Here is a 13227-nt window from a genome sequence, read left to right as displayed (position 1 = left end):
ACTATTCTCATCCAGAGTTATTAGTATACCAGTACTAAAAGTAGAAAGTTAATGTTATATGACTGAAAAAAAACACTTAGCCTACATTTTCAGCTCTTACTAACATAAATCTAAAGCCAACTCCATAAATGAAGCTCTGGAAATATACTTCATAAGGAGCACATAAATGCCACAAGTGATTGTATAAGAAAGCATATTTTGAGTTCAGTTTCTGCCTAACAATTTTAGCAACTCCTGAATTTTTGATGAGATTAAAGAGAACCACACATTAGACTTTGTAATTTTTTGGTTACTGAAATAGAGATTTTGTAAGTCGGAACATGTGACACTTTATTCTTAGATTTTCCAGTTAAAACTAAGTATCAAAACTGTTCTAAATTTATAGTTGTTTGTATAGTGATAATATTGTCTCCTATGTGTTAACGTAAACTATCTAAAATTAGAAACCTGTTGAGGTATAAGTAACTTGTGAATTTTGTTAGTTCCCTTACAGCTACAAATGAAAACAATGGCAAGAAAAAAAAATCATATTTATGCTAGAATTCCCATCTGAATAATAAAAAACAACAACAAAAACTCATCTTCCTCTGCATCTCAAACCAAAAATATAAACATGTCAAGGAGTTAAGCCTGCACATCAGAGAATTTATATTATTTTTATCCTGCTTTAACACCAAAAGTGATTAAAAAAAACATTTCTACTCATGCCACAGACCTACTCAGTGCAAGTCAAATGGCTCTAAGCCAAATCCCACACCTATTTAAATTAACAGAAAAGCTACCATTGGTTTCAGTAGCATAGGATCACACTCTACAATTTTACAGAGCACCTCTCAGGAGCAACAATATTGTCCACAATTCAATTAATTTTAATTTAATTTGCCACCAGTTCCCAACTGACTTGCATTTAGTAGCCATTTTTCCAAGAAGCACGTTGGTAAGTTATGACAACCTAAGACCAGCAAATCAACTATTACTTTGCAGTGTGAAATAAACTTGCCTAATTTTCTTTGTGCTGCACATGATCTGCTTCAAAAATTCACATTCTTAGCTATCTTGCTACAGTCCTGGCACAGGATGAGTATGATACGATAACCACTTGACACAGAAAAATGATTTTTCCTTTAAAATATATTGCTGTGCAGTCTTATCTTACCCTCCTTGTTTATATCTCTATTTTTAGCACCCTGTTTCCTTAATTAAAAGTTTATACATTTTCTAATATTTTTACAGCTAATGGATAAAATAACAAACACCTTTTTAGTATTATGTTAGCGTCTATGTTTAAATTCTGCCGTGAAAACACTGCTTAACACAGCTGGCAAGAGCACATGCTATATACCAAAACTTTCAGACACAAAGACATTAAATTTTCTATTTTAATATTCCGTGACAAACGTCCACTTATTTCTACAAACAGTGAAATTAAAGTAGCTTTGCCAGGTCAGAAACTCTGTATTAAAGACTGCATTCAAGAAGCTAACACCTCGGTATGAGAATGAAGTCAGCGCGAGAATGAAGCCATTGTTGAATTCTGAGTATTTTACAACTTTCCCGTGGAACTAAGGAAACAAGTCACTATGAGACTTCATACAGTTTGCAACCACAGCATAAACACGCATCATAATATGTATATTTTGCAGTCCCTTTTTATGATTATTAACCTGCCCCACAGACATGTAATGCTGCGCGTGCCTTGTACCAAAACCTCGGCTCACTGGACCTGTCCCCGGCGTTGGGAACCCAAACACCCTCGTGCAAAGTTCTCCCCCAGCAGCCCCCAGGTAACACTCAGACACACGGTGAATTACCAAGTGAACATACATATGATAAAAAAAGCAATACACAGGACACATAGGTAAAAAGTACCTCAATTATTTGATAACTCGATAATCTGAAAAGGAAATGCAATAATTTTTGTAAGCAGAAGTTCAGGATGAGTTTTTACAAGAAAAGAATGCTTCTGTGGTAGGTGCTATTTGTAGGTATTACTGCAAATCTCTTTGATGTAGAAATTGCTTAAATATCAAAACAATCCATAAGAAATTTTATATTGAAACAATATTTTTAAATAAGTCTTACACAAGATTTACGAAGAGTAAAATTAAAGTTCTTCTCCGAAGCTGTCTGTATGGACGTATGCATCTCACACACCTAAAGCCACAATCTGGATTCTGTCAGCAGTATTTTCCCTACACACAGGACAATGCAGTAGCACTTACGACAGAAAAAATCATTCTACTTAAAAAAATAATGTGTAAGAGAGGAGCCTGACAGTGCTTGACTGTTAGGTCTCTTGTTACAAGACTTAGTTACCCATCTCTTACAGAAAAAAGGTTATACAAGTCCATGATTCCGATATCGCACCTCCAGCCCTTGTTAAGTTCCATGTCTTTAACTTTTTCTGCTTGGTATTACCTAAGTAGGTACTACCACATCTCAGTACATAGTAAGCTCTACGGCAAACAGACCAGCACCAGGGTTCTCTTCTTTCTTCACTGAAGCCCAACCACCGCTGGGATGGACCAGGGTAACTTTTTTACTCTGCAATGCAATTCCATGTAGGAGACCGATACTGACACATTGTTCAAAACTAGGTACATCTTCTCTTTTTTAATGTCCTGAGCACTGAAGGCTACCACGAAGCGAGGGCAGCCAGGCTAACTAGACTCCAGTTTCCAAGACCCTGCCCGGCACAGGGTGCCTCACACGCGCCGTAGGGCACGCGCCAAGGCGAGGCGCAACGCCCCAGCGGAGCCCCGCGGCACCTCGTTCTGCGCCTGCAGCTACCCGCAAGCCACAAGCTTACAGGACTGCTGGCAACTTCGTGATTTCTTCCACTTCCTTCTGATGCAGCTACTGATAATTTCCTCTAAGCGATCTTTCACTCGAATGACTCATTACTATACATCCATCAAAAACATAACTGACATATGTCTGGGTTTCGTGCAGAGCATATCGCAGCGTGTGCAAGTGATCATGTGCCAAAGAGTTTAATATCCCTCCTAATTATCAATCCATAGCAAGAAGCAAGAAACCTGACTACTGGATTTTTGCTAGGTTCCAAAACTCACCGGCACTGTGAGTAATGGGCACATGCCTCGGTATACCCCATCATAAAATAATTTTCTCATTCACGCTCCCATTCACTGCCCCAATAAGGAAGCTGCTTATCACCGCCAAAAGTACTTTAGATTATATTATTTTACAGAAATTCAAATGTACAGTATTTTACAGAAATTCAAAATGCTGATCTGCTCTGGGTCAGAATGCGATTTCCAGATTTTAGTTTATTTCTTTACTACTGGATCCCAGCAGGATAATTGAAATAAAGCCTATTAATTACGGAAATCTAATTAAGAGGGATAGAACATGAAAGTCGTGACAGGAATAGCAAAACTTCAAATTTGAAAATAAATCCGAGTGGAAGCCCGATTTTGTTTTCATGTTTGTAACAAGTAGTTTGCTCCTTACTTCCTCCCCACAAGAGAGGAAGTACAGCATTCACTTCAGACTCATTAACATCACGGCTTGGGAAGCCCACCTGTCGACAGCAAGGAAGATTACTTCGCAGATCTACTTCACCACTATCTGTAGACTCTCTTATTCACTACGTTAGGATTCATTGCAAAAGCATTCTGCTGCACACAGTCTACATATTAGGTGACAGGTGAACACCACCCTCAAGTCAGTAAATGCCTCCAGAGTCTGTGCTGCTTCTAAGAATCTGACATGAAGGAATGAAACTTGAGAAAAAACACCCTTTGGAAAAAGGAAGAGGTCAAAAGAAAAGCCTCAAATTACCTTAAAATAGAGCGTATTCTAGGCAGACTCCTTTTTAAGTTCTGTATTTCTGAATTATGGCATAACTTTTATGGTATGTTAATTAATTTAATTAATTAGATTTACTGTTAAGTCTTAAATCAATTTAGGTGAAACCTTAGATTTATCTGTAATTTTGGAAAAAAAGCTACAAGCATTATGCCACATGACAACTATTTAACACTTTTCATTCTAATTCCTTCATTTTAAACCTGGATATGACAATGCACATGTAAAATGTGCTGTAATATTAGCAGCAACAAAATCCACTGTTCCCTTTTAATAGTTATTTCCCCTGGCAACACAGAAGGTGAAAGATCCTGCCCAAAGATGTTTAACAAAAATCTCAGTGTGATCAGACATCTCGCTCAAAACAGCAGACCTGACACGTCTCTGAGATAGCCTCTCTCATTCTTTGCGTACTTCAAGATTGTTGTGAATGGTGCTCATGTAGAATAAGGACAAAAGCGCGGTGCTGTTGTAGTTTTACATCAGAGGAGGGAAAATGAAATTTATTAATCATCCCTCTAGTGCAAAATTATTGATCACTCAGCAGACAAAATGTTTTCTCATAAAGTCCAGGAGGAATGAAGCATAATGCTTATATGGGGTCATCACCTCTGTTTTCCTGGCAACAGAGAAAGACACAGGATTTGCCAGTAATCTGAACGAGACACTCACACTGAAACAGACTTTGTACAGATAAAGTCCGTAAGTCCGTTGGTGCTTGTAAATACTTCTAACTGCCACATCTCCCGCCTCAGTGAGGGCTCCGGTTGAAGCTCCTCATCCGAGTGACTGCATCCACGATCAGCAAAGCAGACGCAAGTGAGCATCACCCATTTTAAGCGGTTTAAGACAAGGTCATCATAAAAAGTGATTTCAGACCGCAATTTTTGAAGGGACCCATGCAAGGATGATAGCTGCCAGATCCAACACTGCAAGTTACAGACTCAGCCTTCACTCTGATGTTAAAACGGCAACGGTTTTAGACTGAACTTGTACTTTGAATGTAAGCTAAGAGTTTAACTTATTTTTCTTACTTTGATTTTTTGTAGCAACAGTGGAGAACCCATACTCCACAAAAGGGCAAAAAGCACCCCTTCCCAAAGAAGAAAGGTTGCTTTCTGTAAGCACTACGACTGCGAGCACTCGCTACCCATTGACGTTTCCCTAGAACACCAGTACGTGTATGTATGTGTACCCAGCCCAGAGGCTTGGGAATACAAAGACATGTCATCACACCAAGGACGATGCAAACTACTGCTACTACTCCAGTCTTATACTCAAATTAAACAACAGAGGTGAAAAGTTGAAGCCCTGTGTAATCTTGACAAGCAACGTGTTGAAGAAAGAAAAGCTGTTGCTCAACGGCACCTACTGACATTGCTCAATGAGACAGAAGCTAACTGGACGTCCCCACCGCAGCACAGCTCCCATGCACAGAGATGTCAGCGCTCACTGCGCGGCGATAGCTGTATTGCACCCCTACCCACCCCAGAGGAAGAGAATTACCCTGGAACAGCGTCACGAACCGAGATCTCTAACAGGACAATACAAGACACACCAAGAGAGCCTACCAGTAAATCAACCCCCTGACTTATGAAAATGACAAAAACCACTGCGGGCACGGAGCTGCAGGCCTGACTGACTGCAGCGCTCCTCGTCTTCCCCCCGAGCCCCGTGCCGCTGCCCTTCCAGGTGCCCCGGGCAGCCCACCCACCCGCCCGCCCTCCTTCCCCTCAGCCCACTCCAGCCGAGGCACCGAGGCTGTAACTCCCCCGAGCCCCCGGCACCCCACACAGCCGGGGCAGTGCCGGCAGCCCCAACCCTCCTCAGGGCCTGCACAGACCCAGCGGGGACCAAACCCCCGGCCCTGCCCTCACGGCCCGGCCCCGCGGGGGGCCACAGGGCGTTGGGGCACACGGAGCTGCCGGGGCCGGGAGGCGCCCCCGGGCCTTGCCGTGTCCCCCTCGGGCAGCGGCGCCCCCGCGGCGGGGCCGGGCCGCGGCCGTGCAGCGCGGGCCCCCCCCCGCCCGCCGCCCGCCCCCGGGGCCCGTCCCGGGGCCGCACTCCCGGGGCTCGGCCGGGGCCCGCCCGCGGCCTCCGCTCGGAGCCGGGCGGGGAAGTCCCGGTGCCGGCCGCGGCCCCTTCCCCCGCGGAGCCCCGCCGCTGCCCGGGGCGCTCACCGGATCCGGGATCCCATGGTCCGCGGGGGGCCGCATAGGCCCGGGCCCGAGCCGGAGCGAGGCGGGGCGGGGGCGGGGGCCGGCGCTGGGCGGGCCGCGCTCTGTGCGCCGCATCGGGCCCTGCTCCGGCCCGGCCCGCGTCGCCGTCGCCCGGGGCGCGTCACGGAACGGGGGCTGCCGGGAGCTGTAGTGCGGCGGGGCCGCGGGGCCGCGGGGGTGGGGCACATTGGAGCCCCCCCCCCGCCGCGTCTCTCCCCTCCTTGGGCCGCCTCAGGCCAAAAGTGGCGGGAAGGGCACGGGGGGGGGGGGGGCATCACCCCCTGCCCCGCGCCTCCTGTCAGCGGACGCCGGCTCCTCAGGCACCCCTCGGGCAGGTCCAGAGCCCGCAGCGATCCCCTGAGGGGCGACCCTCGAGCAGACGGGACCTGGGGAGCCCTGTGAAGGTCCCAGCGGGCCGGTGTGTGGCAAGCAGATCGCGGGCCCCCGGGCAGAACGAAGGAGCAGCCTGAGGAAACAAGGGCGAGCCCTCAGACAGAAGGGTGGGAGCTGTGCCCGTGCGGGGCTGTGGTAGAAGCGTTGTGCAGCTGGGCACGGGGATCAGGTGCTGGAAGGGCGATGAGGGATGCCTAGAAAGAGCAACAAGGCCAAGTGAAAGAGCACCAAGCCCCAGTAAAAGAACAACAAGCCCCAGTAAAAGAACAGCAAGCCCAAGTAGGGCCCTAAAGGGGACTGGAGGCTTCCCAGAAAGAAGTGGAGGAGAGATGAGATGCAGTCTGCTGAAAACAGAGCTAATGTTGACTCAGAAATTAAGATGAGACAGATGTTGGAACATGCCTTATTGGAGCTGGCAAACAGGATCAAACAGGTACCCCAACATTTTGTTGAACATGTTTTACAAGAAGTTTTGAGGAAGCTTTGGGCAATTTCTAGCATAGTTTGACAATATAAGACTAAGAGGTGGAGATGATTTGCAGTGGGGAAGGGGGAAAAATTAATGGAAGACTTTCTTTAAAAAGACTTCCAAACTGCAGCTCAGTGCTGAAGCCAACTGCTTCTGGTCAGCCAGAAAGGCAGGGGAGAGAGGCCATATAATATACTACATATCCCGTTTGCTCCCCACAGAGCTGGGTAGGGAGAAACCATACCGTCCTCATTCAAGTAATAAATAAAAAACGCGGTAGACACTTATGGAGAAAGTCATGGAAGACTTACTCAGTTACATTTCAAAACATCAGGGGAGGTGAGAAGAAAGGAGTGCTCCTCATTCCCAGGTGTGTACCTGGGGCCAGGTGCCTGCACCCCGCGCTTCCCCCACGCCCTCTGTCGCAGAGCCTCAGGGTCTGTGCTGCCTGGGGGCCTGGTCCCGCGTTACCCTTTGGCTTTTTTGGGTTCCTGGCCCCACTTGATACCCTGGTTTAGTCCTCTGGGATCTGTTGCTGTCAGCCTCACATCTGTGGGACCATGCCGGGTCGCTGAGGCCCAGCCTGTGCCACGATTGCCCGCAGCTCCTGACTTGCCCTCCTTTACACCTTACATAAAGGTGAGCCATCCACAGCAGCGTGCCCTGGCTCCTACAGACATGCCCATATCAATATAGGGTAGCTTTTCAGCCAAAATTAGTGTGTGCAAACCAAGGATATTCTTCCTCTTTAACTAAACCGTTACAGTAAACTCTACCAGTACAGTGAAAGCTTTACCCACATTTGACAGGTATATGTATGTTTATAGGAATACTGTTAAAATTAACTATGAAAGAAAAAAAGAAACGCAATCAATAATAAAAAATAAGGAAGCTGATAAATGTAATGCTGGTGCAGTACAAAATAACGATAAGGAAAGACAAATATAAGAGCAGTTAACACAGTTTCTTAACTTTCATCACTCTGGAAAATGGACTGACGTTAGACTTAAGAGGTAGACCTAGGTACTCTTTAGTTTTGCTCTGTTTTGTTTACTGCTTACTAGGTAACCCAAACTACATTTTCTCTAGTTTTGTTGATGGCATTGATGTCTGCAGCTTGCCCAGTGGTTTGATGGTAATTATGTAACGGTTACAAGCCAGTAGAGACAGTGAAGCCCCTGTGGAAAGAGGGGGTTTAACCGCGTAAGGGTTACAGCAAGAGCCGGCTGGCCTGTCCATGGAGCAATGTTTTTGAATGTCTCAGAATAAACGAGCTGATTAACGGTGAATCACCCTCCCAGAAGAGATGAAGCATTAATAGCAAACAAAAGGGAAACAGAAGGGAAACTTCAGGCAGAAGAAAATAATCCAGGAATTAAAAGACTGGTGAAAGCCTTAGGATACTTTCCAGATTGACCAGAAAGGCTTAGTTCAATACCACAGAAACAGAGATCTTATACTGTACACTCTAGGCTGAACTTATATTTTAATACCTTAGTCACCCACAGCACCAAAAATACTAACTGAGGAGAAGCAGCAGCAATGTTTTCCTGTTGACAACCCTTCTGAAGTGTTCTGTAATTGTACTTGGGAAATTCTCTGCTACATTTCAGGCAGTGGGAGTGGCAAGAAACAAAATGATGGCTTCATAGATCAGTAGCTTCATCTGAAAAGTTATGTCTTGAAACAGAATATACTGGCACTGGAATAAGATTGATTATAATGCTCATGTATGGTTTTCCACATTTCTCAGTGGGGGAAGATTAGAAAAATCCCTATCAGTGTTTATAACCCGATAGGAAGCTTATTAAAGATATTCTATTTAGATGCGAAGGACAAGTTATTTAATTAACCTCAAGCTTGTAATGCTTGTCATTGTCTAATACATCTCATGAGTTATGGATCAAGTCATTGGCCCATTGCATGTGCAAACAGCCTCCAGAAGTGTTCATGTATGCTGCTTTACAAAAAGTAATCCGTTCCTAATGCTCCCAAACTGTGATTCATAAGGCATTGTTAGGATTGCTGGTTAGCCTTCAGAGACATTAGTTTATGCCCTGAAACAAGAAAGGTATTGGTTCAGCATATGTCCTTCCTCATATGGATGGAAATCAGTTACATGTGCTTGTTTTCCATTGTGGGTTAAGAAACAGTAATCTGTAAGTGCAAAGTGTAATTTATCTTTGGGAAATACAATAGAAAATATTTAAAAATGACAAAAAAAATAGGAAAAGAAAGTCATAAGAACACAGCTGATAAGTTAAATAAAAGGTCTGTCTAGCTCAGAATTCTGTCTCTAAAACTGGACACTGGCAGATGTTTAAGGATGAGTGTAGGAACAGGGAATTTTGTAGAATCTTCTTCCAGCCTCCAATAAATTAATCTATTTTCTTAGCCAGAGATGCTATTTATATAATTGCTTTGGTGATTTTTTTTCTTCCATTAATTTGTTGCTTTTAAACCTATGTATAGTTTATAATTTGCTACCTTTTATGGCATGAAGTTTCCATAGCTTAATGGCATACTAAGTGAAAAAAACACCTCCGTTTGTGTTGAACCTGCCACATCAATTTCATTTGATCGCCACTAAATCTTACATTAGAAGTGTCGGGGAAGGACTGTTTCTTATTTACCTTCTTCATTTCCGTATGATTTTATTGTCAAAATAAGAAATGCAGAGGTATCTCAAGTTTTTGCATAAAACAAAAAAGGTTCTTCCCTTCGATGTCTGCATAGCAGTGTGGCAACATTATGCCTACTTTCTATACAGTACATAAAAAGGTAAGTAAGCAGTAAAATACCTTTCCTTTTAAGTGTTTGAAGTACCATACACTGAATGACCTTTTCATTCTCCATTCACAAAGAAATACGAAATAACTATTCTTATTTCTGAAACCTGTGATTATACCAATAGCTATAACTCAGGCCCATGAAATCCTTTAATATAAAGAGCCATGCTGGAGACTCATTCCCCTAAAGAAAAGAGCCCAGGATGATTGACCTGAAATGACCTCTTCATTTTTTAGTGAAAGGAGATCTAAATATGGCAAACATTTCCTTGTGCTACTGTCTCTTAACAGACTACATTTTCTCCCGTAAGAATCTCTTACGAGAAAAAAAAAAAAAAAAAGGTTATTTAATTTTGTGGGGAAACTAGCAAAATGTCTTCCAGAGCTGTCTGTTCTCTGACTTGAACCATGCAGTGATTTTCCTGTCAGAAAATCTATTTTATTCTCTTTATAAATTTCTATTGCTTGCGTCACTTACAATATTCATCATATTTTCTCTTTCAGGGTCTTTAAGCAGGATTTTATACTGTTGACCTAAAGAATTAAAGAATCACGTCTGCCACCATTAAAAAGTGTTAAAATTATTAAAATCAGTTATTATTTTAAAAGAAACATACATATCCTAAACATTTTTGCTCTTTTAATTTACCTCTTTTTCTCTTTTTTGAGAGAAAACTAATCCAAGCATTCAAACTGATGTCAGAGGACGATTATTAAAAAATGTTCCTTTTCTCTTTAGATTTCATTTTAGAGTGCTGAAAAAGCCTGTACTCCCTCTCACATCACTCAATACCTATAGCTAGTGATAAAGCTCAGGTCAAAGAATTATTGATCTAGTTGGCCTGGATCTCTCTTTTGAAAGCAGAATATAGATAAAAAACTTGGTTCAACCTGAAGCCAAGCTGCGGAGCTGCAGAAACCATGAAGCACTGAGCTTTCTGAAGAACTTTTGCTTTGTGGGAGATCGTATGGTGCTTCAGTTCGTAGCTCTGGAATTCTCGGGGATTCTTGGCATTGCAGAAATGACGATGGATCTGTGCATGATCAGAACAAGGCATCTCATGTTGGTGACTGCACACCGGTATCCGTGCGCTGATCTCTAGGTTTGTCAGTCTCAGTTCCTGAAATCTGTGTAGTAAGTCAGATGTCCAAAGCATACGGATGCTTCTCCATAAAGGCCCTTGTCAGTACATCATTCAGTTACCCACAATATCCAACTCCGATTGAATTAAAAGTTCACTTCAGGCTCCACAATTTGTCAATCAGAGTTCACCTGTGGAGTGGTAGCTAACTTCTGGATTTTAACAGCTATGATGTTCACCGTCTGAATGCTGAAATGGTTGTGGATCTTACACTGTCAGAACCCCATGAAAAAGCCTCCTATCTTTTGTTTGCTTTTCTATGACTACGTTCTTATCCTAAAAAGCCTGAACCCTTATTGTTAGGTGTGTTTCTAAAAGCTTAGAGACTTAAATCTTATGTGACGGGTCTGTCAAAGTATTTGAGTGAGAGAAAAGCAGGCAGGTCAGCAGTAAGGGGCTGGTGCTCAGAAAGCTGTTAGGGTAAGAGTCACTGCCTTGGTTGGTTGTTCCCCACATGGTGCGCTGGACGCCGTGTTATGCTGTCTCCTGTCAGCATCTTTCCCATGTTCGCTTCTGTTCTTGTTCAGTCTTCGTGCCTGTATCATGCAACACGGCTCTTTTGTCATTTGAGGAATTCAGCTGTAAATTTCTTAAGCTTTTACCTTTACGTTTACCTCAGTGCACTCGGCAGCCCAGCAGAGCAGATTTTGTCTTAAAGGCTGGTGTTTCTGTGTCAGTTTCAGCATGGCAAATTCATATTTTCTTCGTAGAGAGACAATTATCTGCCAAAGTGAAATTAAATTCGAACTGTATGTGGCAATGCTCTCTTATGACTGTATTTCTAAATAGAAGGCATTTTCTGTATGATACTTTAGCTGACATTTTCAAAGTTTGCACTCAACTTTTTGAGCTTTCGATTGGTTGTCAAGTTTTTGCAGACAATCATTACGCTACATCTGAAATGTTTCTAACACTCCATTTTAGCAGAACTGCATTCTTATTTTTAGAGATGCACATTTTTGCTTATATAGTCTACATATCTCCAATTATCAATTACACAGCTGAAAAAAGCACAAACAGGTTTTTATGAGGGAGAGATTACCATCAATACCCAAAAACATAAATATAAATCTTGGTAACAACTAATTACTGCTTCTATATGTCCTTGGAAACAGTCTGCAACTAGTTTTAAAGGACCAGTAGTTTGGTACTGTGCTTTTTCTGTAGTTCATATGGGATTTTCAGGTGTCAAAAATGCTGCTCTTCTGCCAAGCCCCAGAGGCGTGCGGCAGGGCCATGCCACACGGGCACGAAGGCAGAGGTTGCACCTCCTGCTGGGCTGAGCAGCAGAAACAGCCTCGTCTTCTGCAAGGCACCACGCTGCCCTTTCCTACAGGACCCTTGGGATGCTGCAGCGTTGGTCCTCACCGTTTCAATGTGTTCCATCCAGAGGAAATGAGCTTCGTGGTGTTTGTCATGTTCTTCCTGCAGTCTACCGCAGTTGGCAGAAGTTCTTTTTTTTTTACCTGAAAATCTCATACATATTTCAATCTCCAAGTTTTCACCCAAGTAGCTTTAAAATAGCAGTAGGTTACCTACTTCTTGCTTTACTCTGTGGGTTATGTGTCCCTCCTTGCATCTAGCAAAAAAACTTTTGCTATGGCTTCTCAGAATGGCTCTGCCTTCATAGTCAAAACACACTGCCTAGCTGGTTCTTGCTCTGAAGCTGTTGAAGACACTATTTCATCTGCCAATAATAAAGAAGCAACTGACCTAAGTTACTCTTCTCTATTCACCTTGCTGTGATGGCAGAGTGCCGACTATACCATTATTGCTCTATAAAGCAAAGTCAGATTTGTGAGGCAAAATCTATGATGGTGTGATTCCAGCTAGACAAAAAAAAAAAAAAAAAAAAAGCCCAGTATGAAAATAGTTATTCATATCTGTGATAGCCTTTGTCACAGAAAAGATAACCCTCCTGTGCTGAAAGGAATAAGATCACTGATGTAAATCAGACTGCTACATTCAAGTCCCTGTAAGTTATTAATGAGCCTGGAAGAACAAGGATACTTAGGAGACATCCAGAACAGCAAGACGTAAGTTGTTGGAGCAGAGGGAAGTACTTACTTCATATGATACTAAACTCGTGAACAGTAGACCGCTTAACACCAGCTTAAGCTGGTGAACTCAGCATGAAAGAAAGGGAAGGAAAAAGAAAGAGAGAAAGAAGGAAGGAAGGAATCTATAAAAGACAGTGTTTGTAACTTGGCAATGTGTATTATTTAAAATGTGATTTTATATTTTGGTGCACTCATTCTAGAAATAAAAATAACAAAATTTTGGTATGAAGTATCTGTGTAAGCAATATGATTTTCCTCAGCTTTTCCCATCTCACAGCTGATGGAATTCTAATTTTTTGCATGTTTGTCCATTTTGTGTTTTCA

The 13227-nt window shown here is 43.0% G+C and overlaps 2 protein-coding genes across 11 annotated transcripts in view; one reads left to right on the top strand and one right to left on the bottom strand.

Moving 5' to 3' along the window:
• DENND1A (DENN domain containing 1A) overlaps nt 1–6171 on the bottom strand; it is a 194465-nt gene extending 188294 nt beyond the window's left edge. For 4 of the 9 annotated variants that reach the window (XR_013940918.1, XM_080561942.1, XM_080561935.1 and 1 more), the window contains exon 1: nt 6012–6170. Coding sequence is in view for 6 of the 9 variants with exons in the window: in XM_080561942.1 (XP_080418068.1) it covers nt 6012–6028 (17 nt within the window). In the remaining 3 variants the exon portion in view is untranslated. Of the gene's footprint in view, nt 1–6011 lie in introns of all 9 variants that reach the window. The other 5 variants (XM_080561943.1, XM_080561938.1, XM_080561940.1 and 2 more) reach the window with 3 other exon arrangements.
• Nucleotides 6172–6303: 132 nt separating this feature from the next.
• LHX2 (LIM homeobox 2) overlaps nt 6304–13227 on the top strand; it is a 46245-nt gene continuing 39321 nt past the window's right edge. For both annotated transcript variants that reach the window (XM_080561995.1, XM_080561994.1), the window contains exon 1: nt 6304–6876. In XM_080561995.1, coding sequence (XP_080418121.1) covers nt 6778–6876 — 99 coding nt within the window. In that variant the 5' untranslated portion in view covers nt 6304–6777. The remainder of the gene's footprint in view (nt 6877–13227) is intronic.

This window comes from Anser brachyrhynchus, assembly GCF_964034855.1.
Source record: "Anser brachyrhynchus genome assembly, chromosome: 19".
NCBI classification, from domain to species: domain Eukaryota; kingdom Metazoa; phylum Chordata; class Aves; order Anseriformes; family Anatidae; genus Anser; species Anser brachyrhynchus.
Note: the sequence above shows the minus strand (reverse complement) of the source record. Positions and strands in the feature narration are given on the sequence as shown.